Source organism: Micropterus salmoides, unplaced genomic scaffold (assembly GCF_014851395.1).
Source record: "Micropterus salmoides isolate LMB-PRFRI ecotype aquatic unplaced genomic scaffold, ASM1485139v1 Ms_hic_scaffold_7, whole genome shotgun sequence".
Taxonomy (NCBI): Eukaryota; Metazoa; Chordata; class Actinopteri; order Centrarchiformes; family Centrarchidae; genus Micropterus; species Micropterus salmoides.
Window position 1 is genome coordinate 33,211,169 of NW_024044459.1, and position 16,682 is coordinate 33,227,850.

Below are 16,682 nucleotides of genomic sequence, written 5' to 3' on the forward strand. Positions count from 1 at the left end.
ATGCTCAACATTTGTTTTTAGTGTCTTTTATGTATTCATTTATGTTTTACTGTAGAGCACTTTGTGTCCGCATGGATTATAAAGTGCTCTATAAATAAATTTTGATTGAACAATTAAAGGTGGGATATTTTTTTCAATTTATAAATGTCAAAAATTGATCTAAATCTTAATTGAGAACATAACGCAAAAGGCAGACCTCGGAAGTGCAGTGCCAGGCAGTCTATGGCGTGCACATAATAGATGTGTGCATGAAGAGTGCTGCTACTAAAATTTCACACATAATATTAATACAGCTACTTGCAGATATATCCGCTTCGGCGTTTATAACAGCCGATATGACTATTAGAAAATAAGCACTCTGATCCTTCCCTCATGTCATAAGTGTTGCGTAGTTTTCCCACCGGAAGGCGCTCAGCAGCTCCTCTGTTCAAAATACTGCACGCCAGAGAACAAAACATCAGCTGACCAAAGTCTGCCGGAGCTATGGTGAGTAGCTCCTGGTGGCTCTCACACTTCGTGTTCCCGGTGTGTTGGTCTTTTGTCAATAACATGGACTTAAATAATAAAAATAGCCCTCGTCACTTCTCTTCCACGGAGACCAGACTTGCTAACCCTCGCGTTTTTCAGGTTCAGCAGTGTGTTTAATGTTACTGTAGTAGATTTATTTCTGAAACCGTGTGGCAGTTCTAGCAACAAAGCTAACGCCATGTTTATCAGTGGAGGAGCGCCAACATTCACGAGCGATTTAAATTATAATGTTTGACGTATTCTAAATATATCTGCGAGTTTCTTGTCTCTAGTTACAGTCAGTGTGCCAGAAATGATTAAATCAGAGCAGACTTGTGAATAAACATGAGCTGAATAAGTATCCAACACGGCTTCCTGCCTAACAAAGTTCTAGTAGTATTAGATTAATTCAACAGCAGTTTCCTCTGCGTCACTGTGACATCATAGACGGCATTTTTAGAGCCAGATGGTGGTTAGGAAATGGTTTCTGTAGCACTGGATAGAATTAACAGAGTGCTGGTGATAAACTAGATGTAGAAATTTACGTTCATTAGCAGTAATACTGTATAATTTATAACATTAGATTTTTGAAAAATGTTATTTGTAGTTTTATACATTTGACTAATATATTTTGCTGCACTTTTGTTCAAAGTACCATTTCTCACAGTAACGGTTTATTTTTAAACTGCATTATGTGGTGTACCATGGTATCTTGGTATAGTCTCAGCATAAATGTCAGGGATTGTTTTTGTTTATGTTATGCGTTTCTTAAAGGGGCGGCTGTGGCTCAGGAGATAGAGCGGGTTGCCCGTTAATTGGAAGGTCTGTTCAATCCCCGGCTCCTCCAGGCTGCATGTCGACGTGTCCTTGGGCAAGATACTGAACCCCCGAATGGCCCCTGGTGTATGAATGTGTGTGAATGTTAGTTTCTGTTTGAGCACTTAGGCTCAGTGAATGAATGTGCGTGACTGGTGAATGCAGATGTAGTGTAAAAGCGCTTTGAGTGGTCAAAAAGACTAGAAAGGCGCTATACAAATATGGAGCATTTACATTTAAAATAAAGGGGGAAAAAAGAATATCGGTCAATATATCGGCATGTCTGTTTTAAAATTGGCATTGGACTTAAAAATCTCATTCTCGTAATTATACATGTTTTTTCTGTCAGTGTACACAGATTCTGTGATTCTGAATGAGCAGAAAACCTGCAGAAACACAGAAGCTAGTAAAGACTATGAGTTTAGTAACGGAATTAAAATGAGATTACTGAGGTTAAAAGGTTCCACGTGCACATTTAAAAAGAGGTTACTTAATATTAAATGAGATAAGTTGATCTACAGGAGAAATATATCTGAAAACAATTCAGAATGCCCGAGAGCTGCACTCACTTATATTCTGTTATATTTTGAACCTGCCACCTGAATTTTATTTCCCTTCCATAAATTAAAACATTTCTCCACCATAAATTGGTGCAGACAAATTCACCAAAATGCATTAAATTAATGGTTTAATACTCAACATTTTCATATAATTTAGCGTTGAAGATTTCTTTAAAGAATCCTGGGTCTTGTCTCGTGAGCCAAGTGTCTCCTCACACCCTTAATATTTAGTCAATATGCCTTAATGTGGCTCAGAGTAGCTTGTCTTTAAATATGTTGGCATGTACTGAAGTCAACATCAAATAGCAGAAACACGGATGCTCATTAAAAGTGTTAACCTACTATTTAATCTGTTTGTTTTATGTCATACCTCACTGGAAATCTGAGTGTGGATACTCTTGACGTAAGTCTCAGTGCGATCGTCCCTCAGCTCCACACTAATGGGTCGATGCAGTCGCATCCCAATGGGCCCGGCCACTTTGTTAAAGGTGGAAACCAGCTCTTCAGCCTGCTCTGCACAGCGGCGAGGGTAGAAGATTGACCAGGTGGTCAATGGGATCTAAGAGTAAGATGGGTCAATTGGTTAAGAAACAAAGTAAATATAGCAGCCATTCCTGAGGCCGAGACAAAATTACACACTGATGCTTAAGGAGGGCAGGTAGAAAGTGTGGCCACCGTCACTGCAGACAGTTTGGGAATTTGAGCTACACAGATGATCAGCACAGCACATCAAAGATGGAAAAATACCACCCTCTGAAGGTTTTGGTTGTTGTGTTACAGCTAAAACTATATTGATCAAAATGAGGGGGCATCAAAAGAGATTTCTCTTCAACACTCACAGAGCTGATCGAAGCATCCCTGCAAATCTCTCTGGACCAGGATGCATCAGCACCAGTGCCAAAGGATGTGGACTGCAGACTGATGGTTTCAACAGGCAGAGTTCTAGCTTTAAGCTGCAAGACGGGACACAATACACAGCCAAAATAAAAAGGAAGTGTGGTAACAAGGCCACCACAGACAAGGAACACAAAGTATAAAAGCTAGAGCAAAACAATACCAAAGTACATTAGATTTTACTGTCCTACCAACCTGCTTCACCACTGCGCACCTGTCGGACAGTCAACCAGCATTTAAAATATTTTATTCAGATATGGTTGTACTTCATGCTTTTAAACGGTGTTCCTCAGGACCAGACTTTCTTTGAGTCAGTCCCCAGTTCACATTTTAATGGGCTCTGGGACCCTGATTGTTAAACACGGCAATCCTCATTTTACAGTAGACCGATATGAAAAAGTGGAATGTGGCTTAACAATACAGTTATTAATACAAATATTGCATTTATCAGTATTATACAAAAAAGCCCACAGACGCGCTGTATCACTGTCTTCACATGTTTCATTCTTTGCATTTATATGGACATAAAATGAGTTTCTTTTAATAACAAGAATATATGTACAGTATTAACAGCTGAACCTCACCACCAGGATTTCTGAGCAAATCTCGAGTCCCCATCGGCTGAGCTCCTTCTGACTCTCAGCGTTGGTGCTGATGTTCTTCAGAAGCTGTTTTATTGATTGGGTGTGCTGCTCACTGCTCACATTGATGTGCATGGTCATGTCCTGCAATATGTGAAAGAGTTGGTCTCCACAACTTCCTTCACTACCAATTTTATGCAAATTCTTTTAGGCCTTTATCTCCTGAGATGATGGATATCATTGATTTACACTTTCTAATCTTAGGCACTACTTACACTTTGTATTTAAATTCATGAGTTTGTGTGTCTGCTGCGTTTTTAGAGTAGAGTATTACTTACTTACAATAGATATCATCTTCCACGTTATAAGAACGTCTCGTCTTTACAGCTACTTCATTCAGGTGTTATGCCTAAAGTTTGAGAAGACCAGCCTCTGTGAGGAAGGACATTGTGCTGATCCATGACATTTACCTTCATCGCTCTGAAGTCCTTCCTCATTTTCTCAGGTATTCCTGTCATAAAGGACAACTCCGGCACCAAAAGGATCTCTCCAGTAATGATTTGCTGCAATAAAGCAATATTATAACATTATCTACACAGTAAAGTGTGTTATACTCACATAGACAATTTCCTATGCTTTTTCATGCTTCTGATGGACTAATGAACCTTAAGTATTCATTTGTATAACAAATGTTAATGTACTGATGCCTGTGACATGGGGAAATTGGGACAGTTTACATGACAAGCCAAATTTTTAGTTGTACAGCAAATTTGTGATGTTTTTTTTTTGTTTTTTTTTAGGTGCGTTCAATGTTCTTGTCTTAAAAATTCTGCAGACTGCAAGACTTATTGCAGCCACAAGGTGGCAGTCTGATTAAAGAATTCAGTTCATGTCAGCTGTGTGGTCTACTACTGTAAAGAGATTTATAGCTGATATCATGTCTTGAGAAATGATATGATAATTAATCCATCTCATATTTTGTTTTTTTACATTCATTAATTGTATTTCTTTTACTACTATTATAATCATTGTTTTATTTCTGTTTTATTATTAAGACTGTTAATAAGGCAGAGGGGAAAACTTCCCCAGTCCTGATGCAAGTCTTGTAATATATACTGCGTTACCAAAATAAAGAATTACAAAAACAAAATAAATAAATAAACTGATCCCGAAGAGAGGTTTTACCTTCCCTCCTGGTTTGGACCTCTCCTTCGGCCGATGCAAGAGCAGAGGTTGGTCCATCTCTTTGATTGTAATCCCGTAGTTCTTGCTGTTAAAATGTGGAAGTGTAAGCAAGTTTTTAAATGAAAGAAAAACACCAAAAAAAAAAACACCAACAGGGAGATAAATTTAAGATTTTCACCACTCTCACCATTTTACTATCACCACTTTCCATGCAAGATTACACAAAAACGCCCGCTTTGCTCCCCTGCTCAGATTTGATCAATTCACGGACAGAGCCGTCTCACCTGTAATATTCCACAAAGGTGGTTTTTGTGCCATTCATCAAAGTGAAGGTGTCTTTGGGTGACTTGTCCCACTCAACGGCATCAATGCGGTAGGTGCAGTTGTTGTAGCGGGTGATGACGATGCTGCCGATGAGTTCTTTGGCACACTCGTCTCGGAAGTTCTCTCTGCTCTGTTGGTACAACGTGTTCCTGGCAGACACCAAGAGCCAAAGGTCAGATCTATTGTTGTGTTTTAATCTACAGACTCAACAACCCTGTTGCATTAGTGTAGTTGCTGCCCTTCAACTTACCTCTTAATACAACCACATTCCCAGAGTGGTGGGTTGTAGTGGTTGGGGGTATTCATAGTTCTGTCTCAGAGGACAGATGCACTAAGAACGTCACAAACTGGTACTGAAATATGTATGACTATATCACAGAATATAGTATTTATATAGCTCTCTGTGGCTTGGTCATGGCATACTCCATGTATGAGCACTTAAAGTTGTATGAGCATGTTACAGTACCCATACAGAAGACACGCACAAGAAAGAATAAATGAAAGATGCACTCTTGATTTTATTAGTGTCCAAAAGCCCCACCCAAAACCGACAGATTTCCTCCCAGCTCATTGTTTTTGGAGCACAATTGAGCCCTAGAGCTGAAATGATTCATCGATTAATTTGATTACTAAAAGGCACCGCGATGAATGTATGAAATAATCTGTAGAATACTCTATTACTAAAATCATCGTTAGCTGCAGCCCAATTGGGCCCTATTACAAAATCAGGAAGTGTAAAAAAGAAAAAAACGATTACTTCCAAGAAAAAGACAAGAGACAAGAAAAAGCGATTCCTTCCCTGTAGCATTGACAACTGAGTGAGTACTTATGCAAATAAAGTATGTGGTCCCAAATAAGTTACAATGAAAAATGCTCCAGTTTTTACAGAAAATATAGTTTACCAAAACTAAACGCTTGCCTTATCAATCCTAACTTATCTGTGAAGGTGCTCCTGTTTGTATGCTACTGCTGATTCGCTGTGAACTCACATGACATCCAGCACAGAGTCATTCCGCAAGACTTTGTGAGATATATCCACACACAGGAACAGGCCTCCATCTGTGCGCTTGATACTGGTCGAATATCCTGGCCACACTTGCAGCCTATAAAAACAGACAAAAAGGACGACGAATGGACTGGAGTTGCTATGTTAGATCGCATCCGATGTCAAAATACGACACAGTACTAACCGATGTTTTCCAAGTATGACTGCGCTTTCTGGATCGTAATGATTTCGACCCACCAGCTTCAGTCCAATCGTTTTCATCACCCTTGACAAACAAGAACACTAAGAAAAACATCCTCAAACTTGGCCAAAATTTCTAAACCTGAATTGAATTTTGTTTTTAATTACATAAATACTTTTCATGTTAAATGTTTTACCTGCCGTAGAAGATTATTGCCATCTGTCTCCATACTAACAACTAAAAAGTTTCAATTTGATCATTTATGTGTAATCTAAAAGTAACGTGGTTCATCTCTGATGAAACAGTGTAGGCGCTTTTATTAAAAATACCTCCTGAGCACCACATTGTAGAAGGGGATGCATAGGTCTGAGCTGGGTGGCAAAATCTTTGTCATTTGGATTTTGATCTGTATTTCCTCATTATCAGTCCGTCTCAAACTCTTGAGAAGCACCACCTGCAGGTCATAAAGATATAAAAAAAAAAAAAAAAAACGAAGATGGAATCAGTGTTAAGTTCAGCAAAGTGACAGATTTGCACTATATCGTTCTGCACAATAAAAATGCAATACATTTAAACTGTCCCCCATCCACACTACTCCGTTTTAGTTTACAAACGGAGAATTAAAACAAATACGATCTCCGTCCACACCAGTGTTTTAGCTGCGTATCAGAGTTGATCTCCATCTACATGAAAACGACTGAAAACGCACATCTATTGGCAGTTCAGGTACACTGGGCATGCGCGTGCCGGTGTAAACATGTAGCAGATGGTCTATTCCGTAGTTACAGAAGATTTGGCGAAAGAATAAAGAAATGCAGATAAAGAATTTTTTTTTCTTCATGCCCCAATAACGAGCTGGGACTGGTGCGGCGGAAAACAGACTGGGAGTCGTTGCAAAGTGTCATTTGCACGTACAGAATATTTTAATAAAAATACCAACTCAAAAACTGTCAGTAGCATCGTGTTTCTGCTTTGCATGACTTTTAAGACACTAAAGATTTTTAAGACACTCTTCACTAAAACGCCCTCTGGAGTTTCAAAACGCAAAATGGAGACGGCAGCGTCTCCAAACTTCTCCGTTTTCACCGTTTTAGTTTGGACGGGAGGTGCAAACGTAGCAAATGGTCTCCGTTTTAATTCGAAAACGCAGTAGTGTGGATGGGGCCTAAAAACTCCTTTTGTAGGAACTCATTGACATACACAAGTTATTAAAAACTCTCAAAGATTTACCTGTAAGACAACAATGCAGTTGCTTTCCAAGCTAAGCTTCAACCAGGAACTGTCCTTCTACAATAAGACAATTAGCTACACAACTAATAAGGGTGATACTTACATCATTCATTTTCACAGGCAAGTAGAGTATGGAGCCATCAAAAGCTACTACTTCCCCTGTGGTCGGGCGGTGATCTTTCATCATGCCAAAACGCATTCCCATCGATTCAACATTTGGACTGAAAGATGATAATGAAAATACACTTCCAAGATCACGTACAGTGTTTAGTAGCTTAGGAATAGCCTTGTGGCACAAAGCATGGAAAGGGTGGCTAAAACTTCACACATTCAATTTTATTTATTTGCACCAGTATATTTTTTTTGTTGAATGGTTGCTAAATACAAGAAGCACAGATTAAAAATGACATGATACTTACGTGAACGTTACATGGTACTGATAAACTGCTTCATTCTTGCAATGAATCGGGATGTGATTTGAGCCGATCGTTATAGGAGGTCCTTTTGTTCCAGCCTTATTAGTTGGCTCACTGACCAGGAGAAGATACACGCACAAAGATCATTTCAGCACCAAGTCACAGAAACAGTCACCTACTTTGTGTTAATTAAAAGCGAATAGTGGTTCTGACACAGCGAGCCAAAGAACTAGCACTAATAAAAGGCTGACTGATCAAATGTATTGTGCCGCCTCGCATCTGTAAAATGTTACATACACCACAAAGACTACAGTCAAAGGCCTGCTGACAGCCAATGTGCACATACTGTTCGCCCTGTGCATCTGTATATTTATGATCAATAAAATAATGCATCATATGCTCACAATAGAAATGGTCTACTTTATCATGTATGAAGAATAGGAGGATGAGTTAAGCATCTGATATGCTAGAATTTACATTTCATTTATTTAGCTGATGCTTTTTTTTTTTTTTTTCCTCTCCTCATCAAATCAAAAGTGACAGCTATGTGAATACAACCCAAGAGATGCAAGAATCTAGGGCTGGCCCCAATGTCACTGAGCTTCGAAGCTTTGACAGCAATTTACAGCGAGTAATCCAAGCTTCGACGGCTGCTACTGGCGGTTACGTTACGCCAGCTGTAAGTGGGCTGTAATTTTTGACGAGATACAGCTATGCATTTCATAGATTAAAGCAGAACACAAGGATGAATGCCCAAAAGGTTCTGGCAATGACATGAGTGAGGGAGAAACTTGACGGGGGAGAATTAATGAACGGCGGTCACTGACTGCTTGTGAGAGAGAGCACATTGTTTCTTTATTTACCTGTAGGCTATATAATAACAGCACATTATTACCAAAAGGTTGTGTTAAATAACTTCTCTCGTGGCTAGGCTAGTAGACCCAAGTGCAGGACTAAGAGGGAGGAGACTGGAGTTAGATGAAAAGAGGAATATTTATTGGATTGTTGGAAGTGATCAGAAATTGAGCCACGGAAGAGCGAGACTGACTGAAAGACTCGATGCTGTAGAACCAGTTTGGAGGCTGTTGTGCAGAGCAGGTCCAGAACAGATCACAGGAATATATTATTCCTGGCGGGGGTCCAGGGAGAGCAGACGGGATGAGCATCGTTTCCGGTAGAGGAAAGTAACAACGCCTTATATAAAGTTTGTAACTTATCTTTATAGCCTACTAAATGTTCCTGAACTCCATAACTGCCATTTTTACCACTCAGTTTAAAGTGCTCCCACAGAACTGAGGGCTTCGTTTTGTTTTCCTTTGATGTGAACTGGAGCATGTGAAGAGGTCAATCAATATTCGAATCCCAAAAATGAAAATCGAATGTGTACGCAGGGATCGAATATTTGGGTCCAACCCTACAAGAATCATGTAACTTCACAAATAACAAATATCCTGAACTGCTTCAAGAGCCACATTTAGAAACAATATGCGTTAACAATAGACTCACAGCCAGTTACAGTAACGGGGAGCTGGGGTACAGCTTGGTGATGTCAAGGCCCTAAGAGGTAAATGCAAAGTAGATAGTAGAGTATGCTTACCGCACTGCCTCCATTTTCAGCTCCATCTTTCCTGGAGCAGCGGGAAGCTCCAGCAACTCTTCAGTGGCGGGCACTGGAAACAAAGGTCCTTCAAATTATTTACATTTTAAAATCTTGTATTTTTTCAGAAGTCCTTGTCATATTATAAATATGACTACAATTTATAATAAACTGGGTTTACATATACTGTAAAACTTCAATTAATAGCCGAGTCCCAAATAGCAGACAAGCCGTTTACTGGCCTGTTGTGGGAACATAGGTCTCAATCAGACGCCCGGTCTGGTTTTTATAAAACGTTTTTTTGATGTATAAAACCTCTTACAGCCCACCGGGTCACAGCTAGTTCTAAGCTGCTTGGATCATGAATACAAATATAAATGTTTAAACTTTTGTCAGGACAGACATGCAACACATTGTTAGCCAGCTAATTTTGGGGAAACAACAACCCCCAAAGTCTAATTCACTCAGATTTACCAGCATGGTAAACACGAGTGACGAATAAGTTGACCAAACCTCTGAAGCGCTTGTAAACCCCGAACATGTCCATTCCTCGACTATTTACATTCCTTTAGTCTGTAAGGTCCACCAATCAAAACGGCTTTACATAAAAAATGAATTTATGCTTTGAATACGGTTATGTGAGGTCGATTGCTCACCGTCTGCTAACTTCTGCCACACTTTTCTCTGCTACCTGCACCGTGTTGTTTGGTACGTTTGTTTTCATTGCCGGCCTTGTTGCTACCTTGCTGCCTGCAAAATAAAAGTGCCTAAGCGGTCTGTCGGAGCTCGATCAAATGAATGATTGGTAATTTATGTTATTTGATATCACCCCCCCCCCCAACATTCATACTGGTGGAAACAAACAGTTTGATGGCTTATTTTACATCTTTGCTAAGCAAGAGTTTTGTGCGAAAGGAATTAAAAACCCAAATATAGGCAGGGTTCGTTCAGTGATTTTAGTAAATAAAACCCTAGGATATTAACTGAAGTTTTACAGTAAGCACCTTTATGTAAAATCATGTACTGCATTAGAAAGGCTGAACAAAAAAAGCACACTGCATTGAAACATTTGTCATACATTTATTTGGTTAACATTGCATTCATGAAGGCTAAATATTCACTTGAACGAGGCTGAAGGAAACATTTTATGTTTGGCAAATTGTCAGTCGTTCCCTACCTGTACAGGAAGTCTGAGATGGTCGGGCCGCTTGCTGCTCAGAGGCAGGAGAAACAGGCTTGATATGACCCGGAGGAAATGGAGGTAGAGGGTGTCTTCCATGCTCCGGCATCGCTGCTCTTGTAAGTCCCACCATCGTCAGAGGGGCCAAACCACGGCTATGGAAACTGTAACAGGTCAGAGCTGAACGTCAGCTTTCCCAGTATTGATAATGGTTGCAATAGGTGCTGACCCCGAATAGTCGAAGATTCGATAGAATGAGCCTGATTCAACTACCTCAACTATAATCTCACAGTTGAATCGTTGCAAAGGTGTTATGAAACAAGGATCATACCATTTCGGTTGTATGGGGGTGTTCAACGTCTGATTTTACTTTCCTTTTTTTCAAATACTTTAATGTACAGCCTGTTATGATATAACATAGATTTTACAACTAACTTATCCCATATCTGTCTATCCTGAATCAATTATAGTTAAGGCAATCGGGTCGGTGCTTATATTGCACAGGCTACATGCCTTTGAAGACGGATCACGTTTTATTGATTTTATTGCAAATATTTCCAACAACAAACCTATGCTACCCTCAAATGGAAGTTACAAATGTTTCAGTGTTTCCGACAGGATTGTGTGAGACTTTGATGGGTGGACATTGAACCTCTAGGGGGGTCTGGGGAAATGTTTCAATGGTTACAGGGATGAAGAAGGGGGTGAATAATCACCGAGTGTTTTTGGGACTAGTAATTATCTTCAGTTTCATTGTGTTGTTATTACTTTAATTTTTTCTGAGCTGCTGAAAATTGTAATTTATTCTTTCCTATTCTTTTTTTAAATTTAATTGTGATGATTAGAACTGACAACTAATGAAAACCCCAAATTCAGTATTTCCGAAAATTAGAATATTAGTTGGGGCTCCTTTTGCCTGAATTACTGCAGCAATGTGGCGTGGCATGGAGTCGATCAGTCTGTGGCACTGCTCAGGTGTTATGAGAGCCCAGGTTGCTCTGATAGTGGCCTTCAGCTCTTCTGCATTGTTGGGTCTGGCGTATCGCATCTTCCTCTTCACAATACCCCATAGATTTTCTATAGGGTTAAGGTCAGGCGAGTTTGCTGGCCAATTAAGAACAGGGATACCATGGTCCTTAAACCAGGTACCGATAGCTTTGGCACTGTGTGCAGGTGCCAAGTCCTGTTGGAAAATGAAAGGTGCATCTCCATAAAGTCGGTCACCAGCAGGAAGCATGAAGCGCTCAATTCAAAACCCACAGTTCAACCACCAATTAATGAGCCCTTATCTCAGTTCAAATCTTTCTATTTCCCGGTAAGCAAAGAAAAAATACTCAGTTTGAGGTTCAATACAAAAGTTGGCCAATGAAAATAAAACGAAGTGACGCCTCTCGTGTTTAATAGACAGGCTTAGTAATTCTCTGACAATACCGGAGTCCCCCTCCTCCCCCACAGCCTCCGATGCTGGTAAGCAGCGCACTGGCTGTAACTCGGGACAGACTTGGCCTCTATCGGACTTGTGCGTTTGGTATGAAACGCCGTTTCACAGATATTTCCTGAGCTGACTGATGGCTGTGTGTGAGACACTGGCGCTGATCGGCACAATACGCTTAACTTACTACACGTGTCTTTCTGTTGTGCATTTTTCCTGTCCGTCAAAGTGAAGGATGGCCCGACGATTTCAACCACCAATCTACCTGCGGGTCATTCCGTCTGTGACACTTCTGTAGTGTCAGCTTCTGTCAAGCTTAAGGCCATTATACAACAGCGTAGTGTAATCGCAGTCTTTGCAATTAGAAAATCTAGTTTTATCATATCGCGATAATATTGCAAAAGCTGTTAATTACTTATTCGATTAGTCAACTAATCACGATTATTTTTGTCACCCCCTAACCCTAATAAAACCACTTAATTAAATATCTTTCAAGTGAGTAACTGGTCTCCAACAAACTAGCTAACGTTAACCATTAAGTGAAGTTTACTACCAGGGAAGACGACAAGACAGCGTAGGCTACTCCTATAAGTCATGATTTACTACTGCACTTAACGTGTTTGCTAACTAAAAGAGCATTCCCTTAGGCAGCATAATCTATGAGACATCAAAACCAAGAAAACAGATAACTATGGAGACGTTGCTCCAAGATAACCCAGGCTTTATCCCTCAAAACAATAAGCTCATAATCTGATTTATTGCCAAGCAGGTTTTAACTTTAAAACTTAACTTTTTAAGAGAGATTTTTGCTTTGGAACTATATAAAAGTAAATTAAAAGCAGGTACAACTGTACACTAACAACGTAATGTCTATTTATTATAATAAAGCAACCGTCCCTTTTCATACTACTTCTGTAGTCTATTTTTTCCTTTAGTGCTTCTAAGTTTTATAAGGGGAGAACGTTCTGTAGGCTACATCATGAACATTTAAACTATCTTACATTTGTGGCCTTCCCTTCTTGCTCTGTTGTTGCTGCTACTGCAGTGGTCTGAGTAACTGGGACCAGAAGGCTCTGTGGATGAGACTGGCTGGCCGGCTGGCACCGCTAACCTCGCGGGCGCTTGTGGAGCTTCAACCTCGAAAACGTTTGAGCACATTATTTTATTCAAGTTCCACACAGTTGATTTCTTGGCTCAAAACTTCTCAAAAGTGTTTTTAGTGATGAAATAGCGTACAAAACTTGTAAAAACAAAAAAAGTTTCCGTTACTTTCCAGTACTTCTCTTACTTTCTGCTTCTCGCATGAATGCTGCTTCTTCAGGAGTTGTCTTACAGTCAAGCAGTCATGGCAGACAGTGGAAGCGATACTGCCCCCAGCATTCCATGTAGTGCATTGCAGTTAGAAATGAACAACCAATGAAATCTCACGTCGACGGATTTTCATAATTGATGTCGTCGATTATGTCGACTAATCGTTGCAGCCCTACCGTGTAGTGCGTGTAGTGGCATGTCTGTTCATCTTCTGTTCTGTGCTTCACGGAGACGTGGCTGTGTGAGCTGATACCGGACTCCGCGCTGCAGCTGGCAGGCTTCCAACTGTACAGAGCGGACCGCGACACAGAACTCTCCGGCAAAACAAAAGGTGGAGGTGTCTGTTTTTATATTAACAATGGCTGGTGTATAGACTTTAACAGGGGAAATCTCAACCAAGAACTCCCCAAATACAGACAGTTTATAAAGTGTCCAACCCGAGAGGGGGACACTTTGGATCACTGCTACACCACAGTTAGCAGTGCTCATCACGGTGTCACACGCGCTCCACTGGGACTCGGATCACGTGATGTTCCATCTGATTCCTGCTTACAGGCAAAACTAAAAGCTCTGTAAACCTGTAGTGAGGACATCAAAGAAGTGGACTAGTGAAGCTGTTGAGGACCTCCAGGCTGTACTGACTGGGATGTTTTCAAGAAGGCTACCAACAACCTGGATGAGTTTACAGAGGCTGTGACGTCCTACATCATCTTCTGTGAGGACAGCTGCATTCCAACACGGACCAGGGTGAGTTATAACAATGACAAACCCTGGTTCACAGCTAAACTCAGACAGCTAAGATTGAAAAAGGAGGAGGCATTTAGGAGTGGTGACAGGGCCGGGTGCAGGGCGTTAAAGTACAGGTTTGTTCTTCAATTCCATGTTTATAAATTTCCACATTTATTTATGTTGACTGTATGTTTGTCTACGTGTAGCACCTTATCACCGCAGCAAATTCCTTGTATGTGTAAAACACTACTTGGCAATAAAGCCTAAAAACCTTCTGATTCTGATTCAGAGGTGTTCAATGAAGTTTATTTATATATTATCATTTTTGGGGGGATATTCCATCATATTGACAGATGTTTCTGATATTTAGTGTATGTTAGTCAAGCCACTGGATCTTTCTACTCCTCCCCCACCTACCTGCTGCCTCTGCCCATAACCTCTTCAGGTTGGCTGATGCTTTCTGGGCTGCCGATGACACCTGTTGGACCCTGCGGCTTCATGTCTCCCATTTCTCCAGCTGCTCCTCTTCCTGCAACAACAACAACAACAAAATAAAAATAACTCCGTTCTTATGGATGGTGTTTGAGTTTTGCCAATATCCTCCTTACCTTGGTTAAACAGGGGTTGCTAACTACCTGCCTTTGTAAACAAATTTCTATTTTTGGGAGAAACTTAATTTAATGATATTGATTTTTAACGTATTTTCAGCAACTCCCCAAACAGAGAGAGGAAAGGAGGAAACAAAGAATAAATGTTGACGAGCAAGGGGTCAAAGAACGATTTGAAGATTGGCTTTGCAATGTTAAAAGCAACTAGGACCATCTTATTCTCTTTAAATTTATATTTTTCCCTTTATTTTTCTATAAAAAAAAACAACACCACCACACAAATTGTTTTTACTGGAGCAAAATTGTACTTCTTATTTTCACTCTGTTAATAAGTCATTTTCAGAAATACAGATGCTGTTTTACAGCAGTGAAAATAGTATAATCAATGAGTATAACAATATATAATTATAGGAATTAATGTTTTCTGTGTTTTAGGTCAATTTCACCCCATGCAGTTTCTTTCTGCCACGAGAGGGTGCCAAAGCTTTATGCACTGCACCTAAAGCTCCCCTCCATTTAAGGAAGATACTGATTACTAAGGAAAATCATCACAACTCATTATAGTTAGACAGAGTTCAGCAACTAACTGTAACTATAAAACCAATAACTGGTCCCAGTCCCATTTAATTGTTTCCATTAAAATCTAAATCTTTTAATACAGACCCATTGGTTGTGTTCCTCTTCCCCATGAAGTCAATGAGGGCTCAATGCCCATTCCTCTAAACATTGAGACCAATGCTGATGTTTGCCCAAAGGTAGGCATGTCACCCTGTAAGCAGACAAAAACCACAGCAGCTCTTAAAGTCGGGCAAAACAATATTTAGAAAATGAAAACATGCCAATTGTATCTGCGTATAGACACATTTCTGGTTCAGACCTCTTTTGGTAGGTCTCGTGGCGTGGTTTCACACAGGGGTGTCTGTCTGTTCTGTGGCTCCAGACTAGGCAGGACTGCACCTCTTGCCGCCTCTACCTTTGGTTCAGCCGCTGGGAAGACCAGCCCTCTGGCTCGGCCAACTCCTCCATCAGGCTGTACCAGCAGCCATCTAGCTCGTCCAAACACAGGTTCAGTTCCGGGCAGAGTTACTCCTCGTCCTTGTGGGGTATCGCCAGGAGTAGGAAAATCTCTGGCTCGTCTTCTACCAGACTCTTCTGTAGAGAGTGGCAGCCCTCTACTACGTCCTGCAGATGGCGCCTCTGGCTGTAGTCCTCTTCCACGTCCCAGCCAAGAAACGCCCGTCATACTACTGTGGTCAGGAGGCTTGTTTGGATCCATTTGATGAACTTCTGGTATTGCCAGTTGACACAACAATGGGATAACTGCAGGGAGCAACCCACAGAAGGAAAGTTAGCAGTAAGTCTCATTTATCATATACAGTAGCTACTACTAGGCCTGTCATGAAAATGACATTACTGACTTATCATACGATACATGGACCGCGATCATTTTTGCAGACCTCGATATTGCCCATTGCGTTTACACACGTTTGTTTACACAAAAAAGAAGATCGCAACATTTCAGGCTGTCCCGCTGTCCTCTCATCTGCTCACTGTGTTAGAGGCAGGGCTCAGGCAGCTCCTCCATATTCACAGAGCAGACAGCGGCAGGCGAAGATGACGTGAGGCTATTAGGGGTTTTATTTTTTTCCCATAAGACTGTTAACTCCAGCCACACAGTTTCCACAGGGCGCGGCTGCAGGAGCTGATTGTGGCCATTCTAGACAATGCTTGCGATTCCACCAGATGCGCCGCAGCACATTTCAGAAGCATAGAAGCGGTTCTCTGCTCCGTGGAGAATACACACAGGAAGTCAAGCAGGATAATTATAATTAGCAGGATTGTATATCAACAAAAAACTGAACAAGTCCACTACATCAGACAGGTAAATCTCTCCAGACGGTTCCAGTGGGATTTGAAGCTGCACAGAGGTGCAGGTTCTTTTGGATGTTTTTTGACATTTCAATTCTAATGTCTAGATTAATCTAATTCCCAAGAATAAAAAAATCAGTTACTCTTTGAAAGGGTGTACTTTCTCTATTATGCTATTATGTTATCATTAGAAATAGAAGTGGTTTTAAAATAACTATCATATTGCACTGGGCTTCTCATTAGGAAAGCCAAGGTC

At 40.6% G+C, this 16,682-nt stretch overlaps 1 protein-coding gene across 1 annotated transcript in view; it reads right to left on the reverse strand.

Annotated features, from left to right (window-relative positions):
* The window catches only part of piwil2 (piwi-like RNA-mediated gene silencing 2), a 38,899-nt gene that overhangs the window by 9,122 nt on the left and 13,095 nt on the right, over positions 1 to 16,682 (reverse strand). The window contains exons 2-17 of the mRNA XM_038703948.1: positions 15,435 to 15,877; positions 15,221 to 15,326; positions 14,367 to 14,478; positions 10,475 to 10,641; positions 9,298 to 9,370; positions 7,704 to 7,814; positions 7,388 to 7,505; positions 6,384 to 6,508; positions 6,058 to 6,138; positions 5,857 to 5,970; positions 4,828 to 5,016; positions 4,544 to 4,628; positions 3,829 to 3,921; positions 3,362 to 3,502; positions 2,723 to 2,836; positions 2,254 to 2,442 (exon numbers count right to left, since the gene is read on the reverse strand). Of these exons, the coding sequence (XP_038559876.1) occupies positions 2,254 to 2,442; positions 2,723 to 2,836; positions 3,362 to 3,502; positions 3,829 to 3,921; positions 4,544 to 4,628; positions 4,828 to 5,016; positions 5,857 to 5,970; positions 6,058 to 6,138; positions 6,384 to 6,508; positions 7,388 to 7,505; positions 7,704 to 7,814; positions 9,298 to 9,370; positions 10,475 to 10,641; positions 14,367 to 14,478; positions 15,221 to 15,326; positions 15,435 to 15,833 (2,217 nt within the window). The 5' untranslated portion in view covers positions 15,834 to 15,877. The remainder of the gene's footprint in view (positions 1 to 2,253; positions 2,443 to 2,722; positions 2,837 to 3,361; positions 3,503 to 3,828; positions 3,922 to 4,543; positions 4,629 to 4,827; positions 5,017 to 5,856; positions 5,971 to 6,057; positions 6,139 to 6,383; positions 6,509 to 7,387; positions 7,506 to 7,703; positions 7,815 to 9,297; positions 9,371 to 10,474; positions 10,642 to 14,366; positions 14,479 to 15,220; positions 15,327 to 15,434; positions 15,878 to 16,682) is intronic.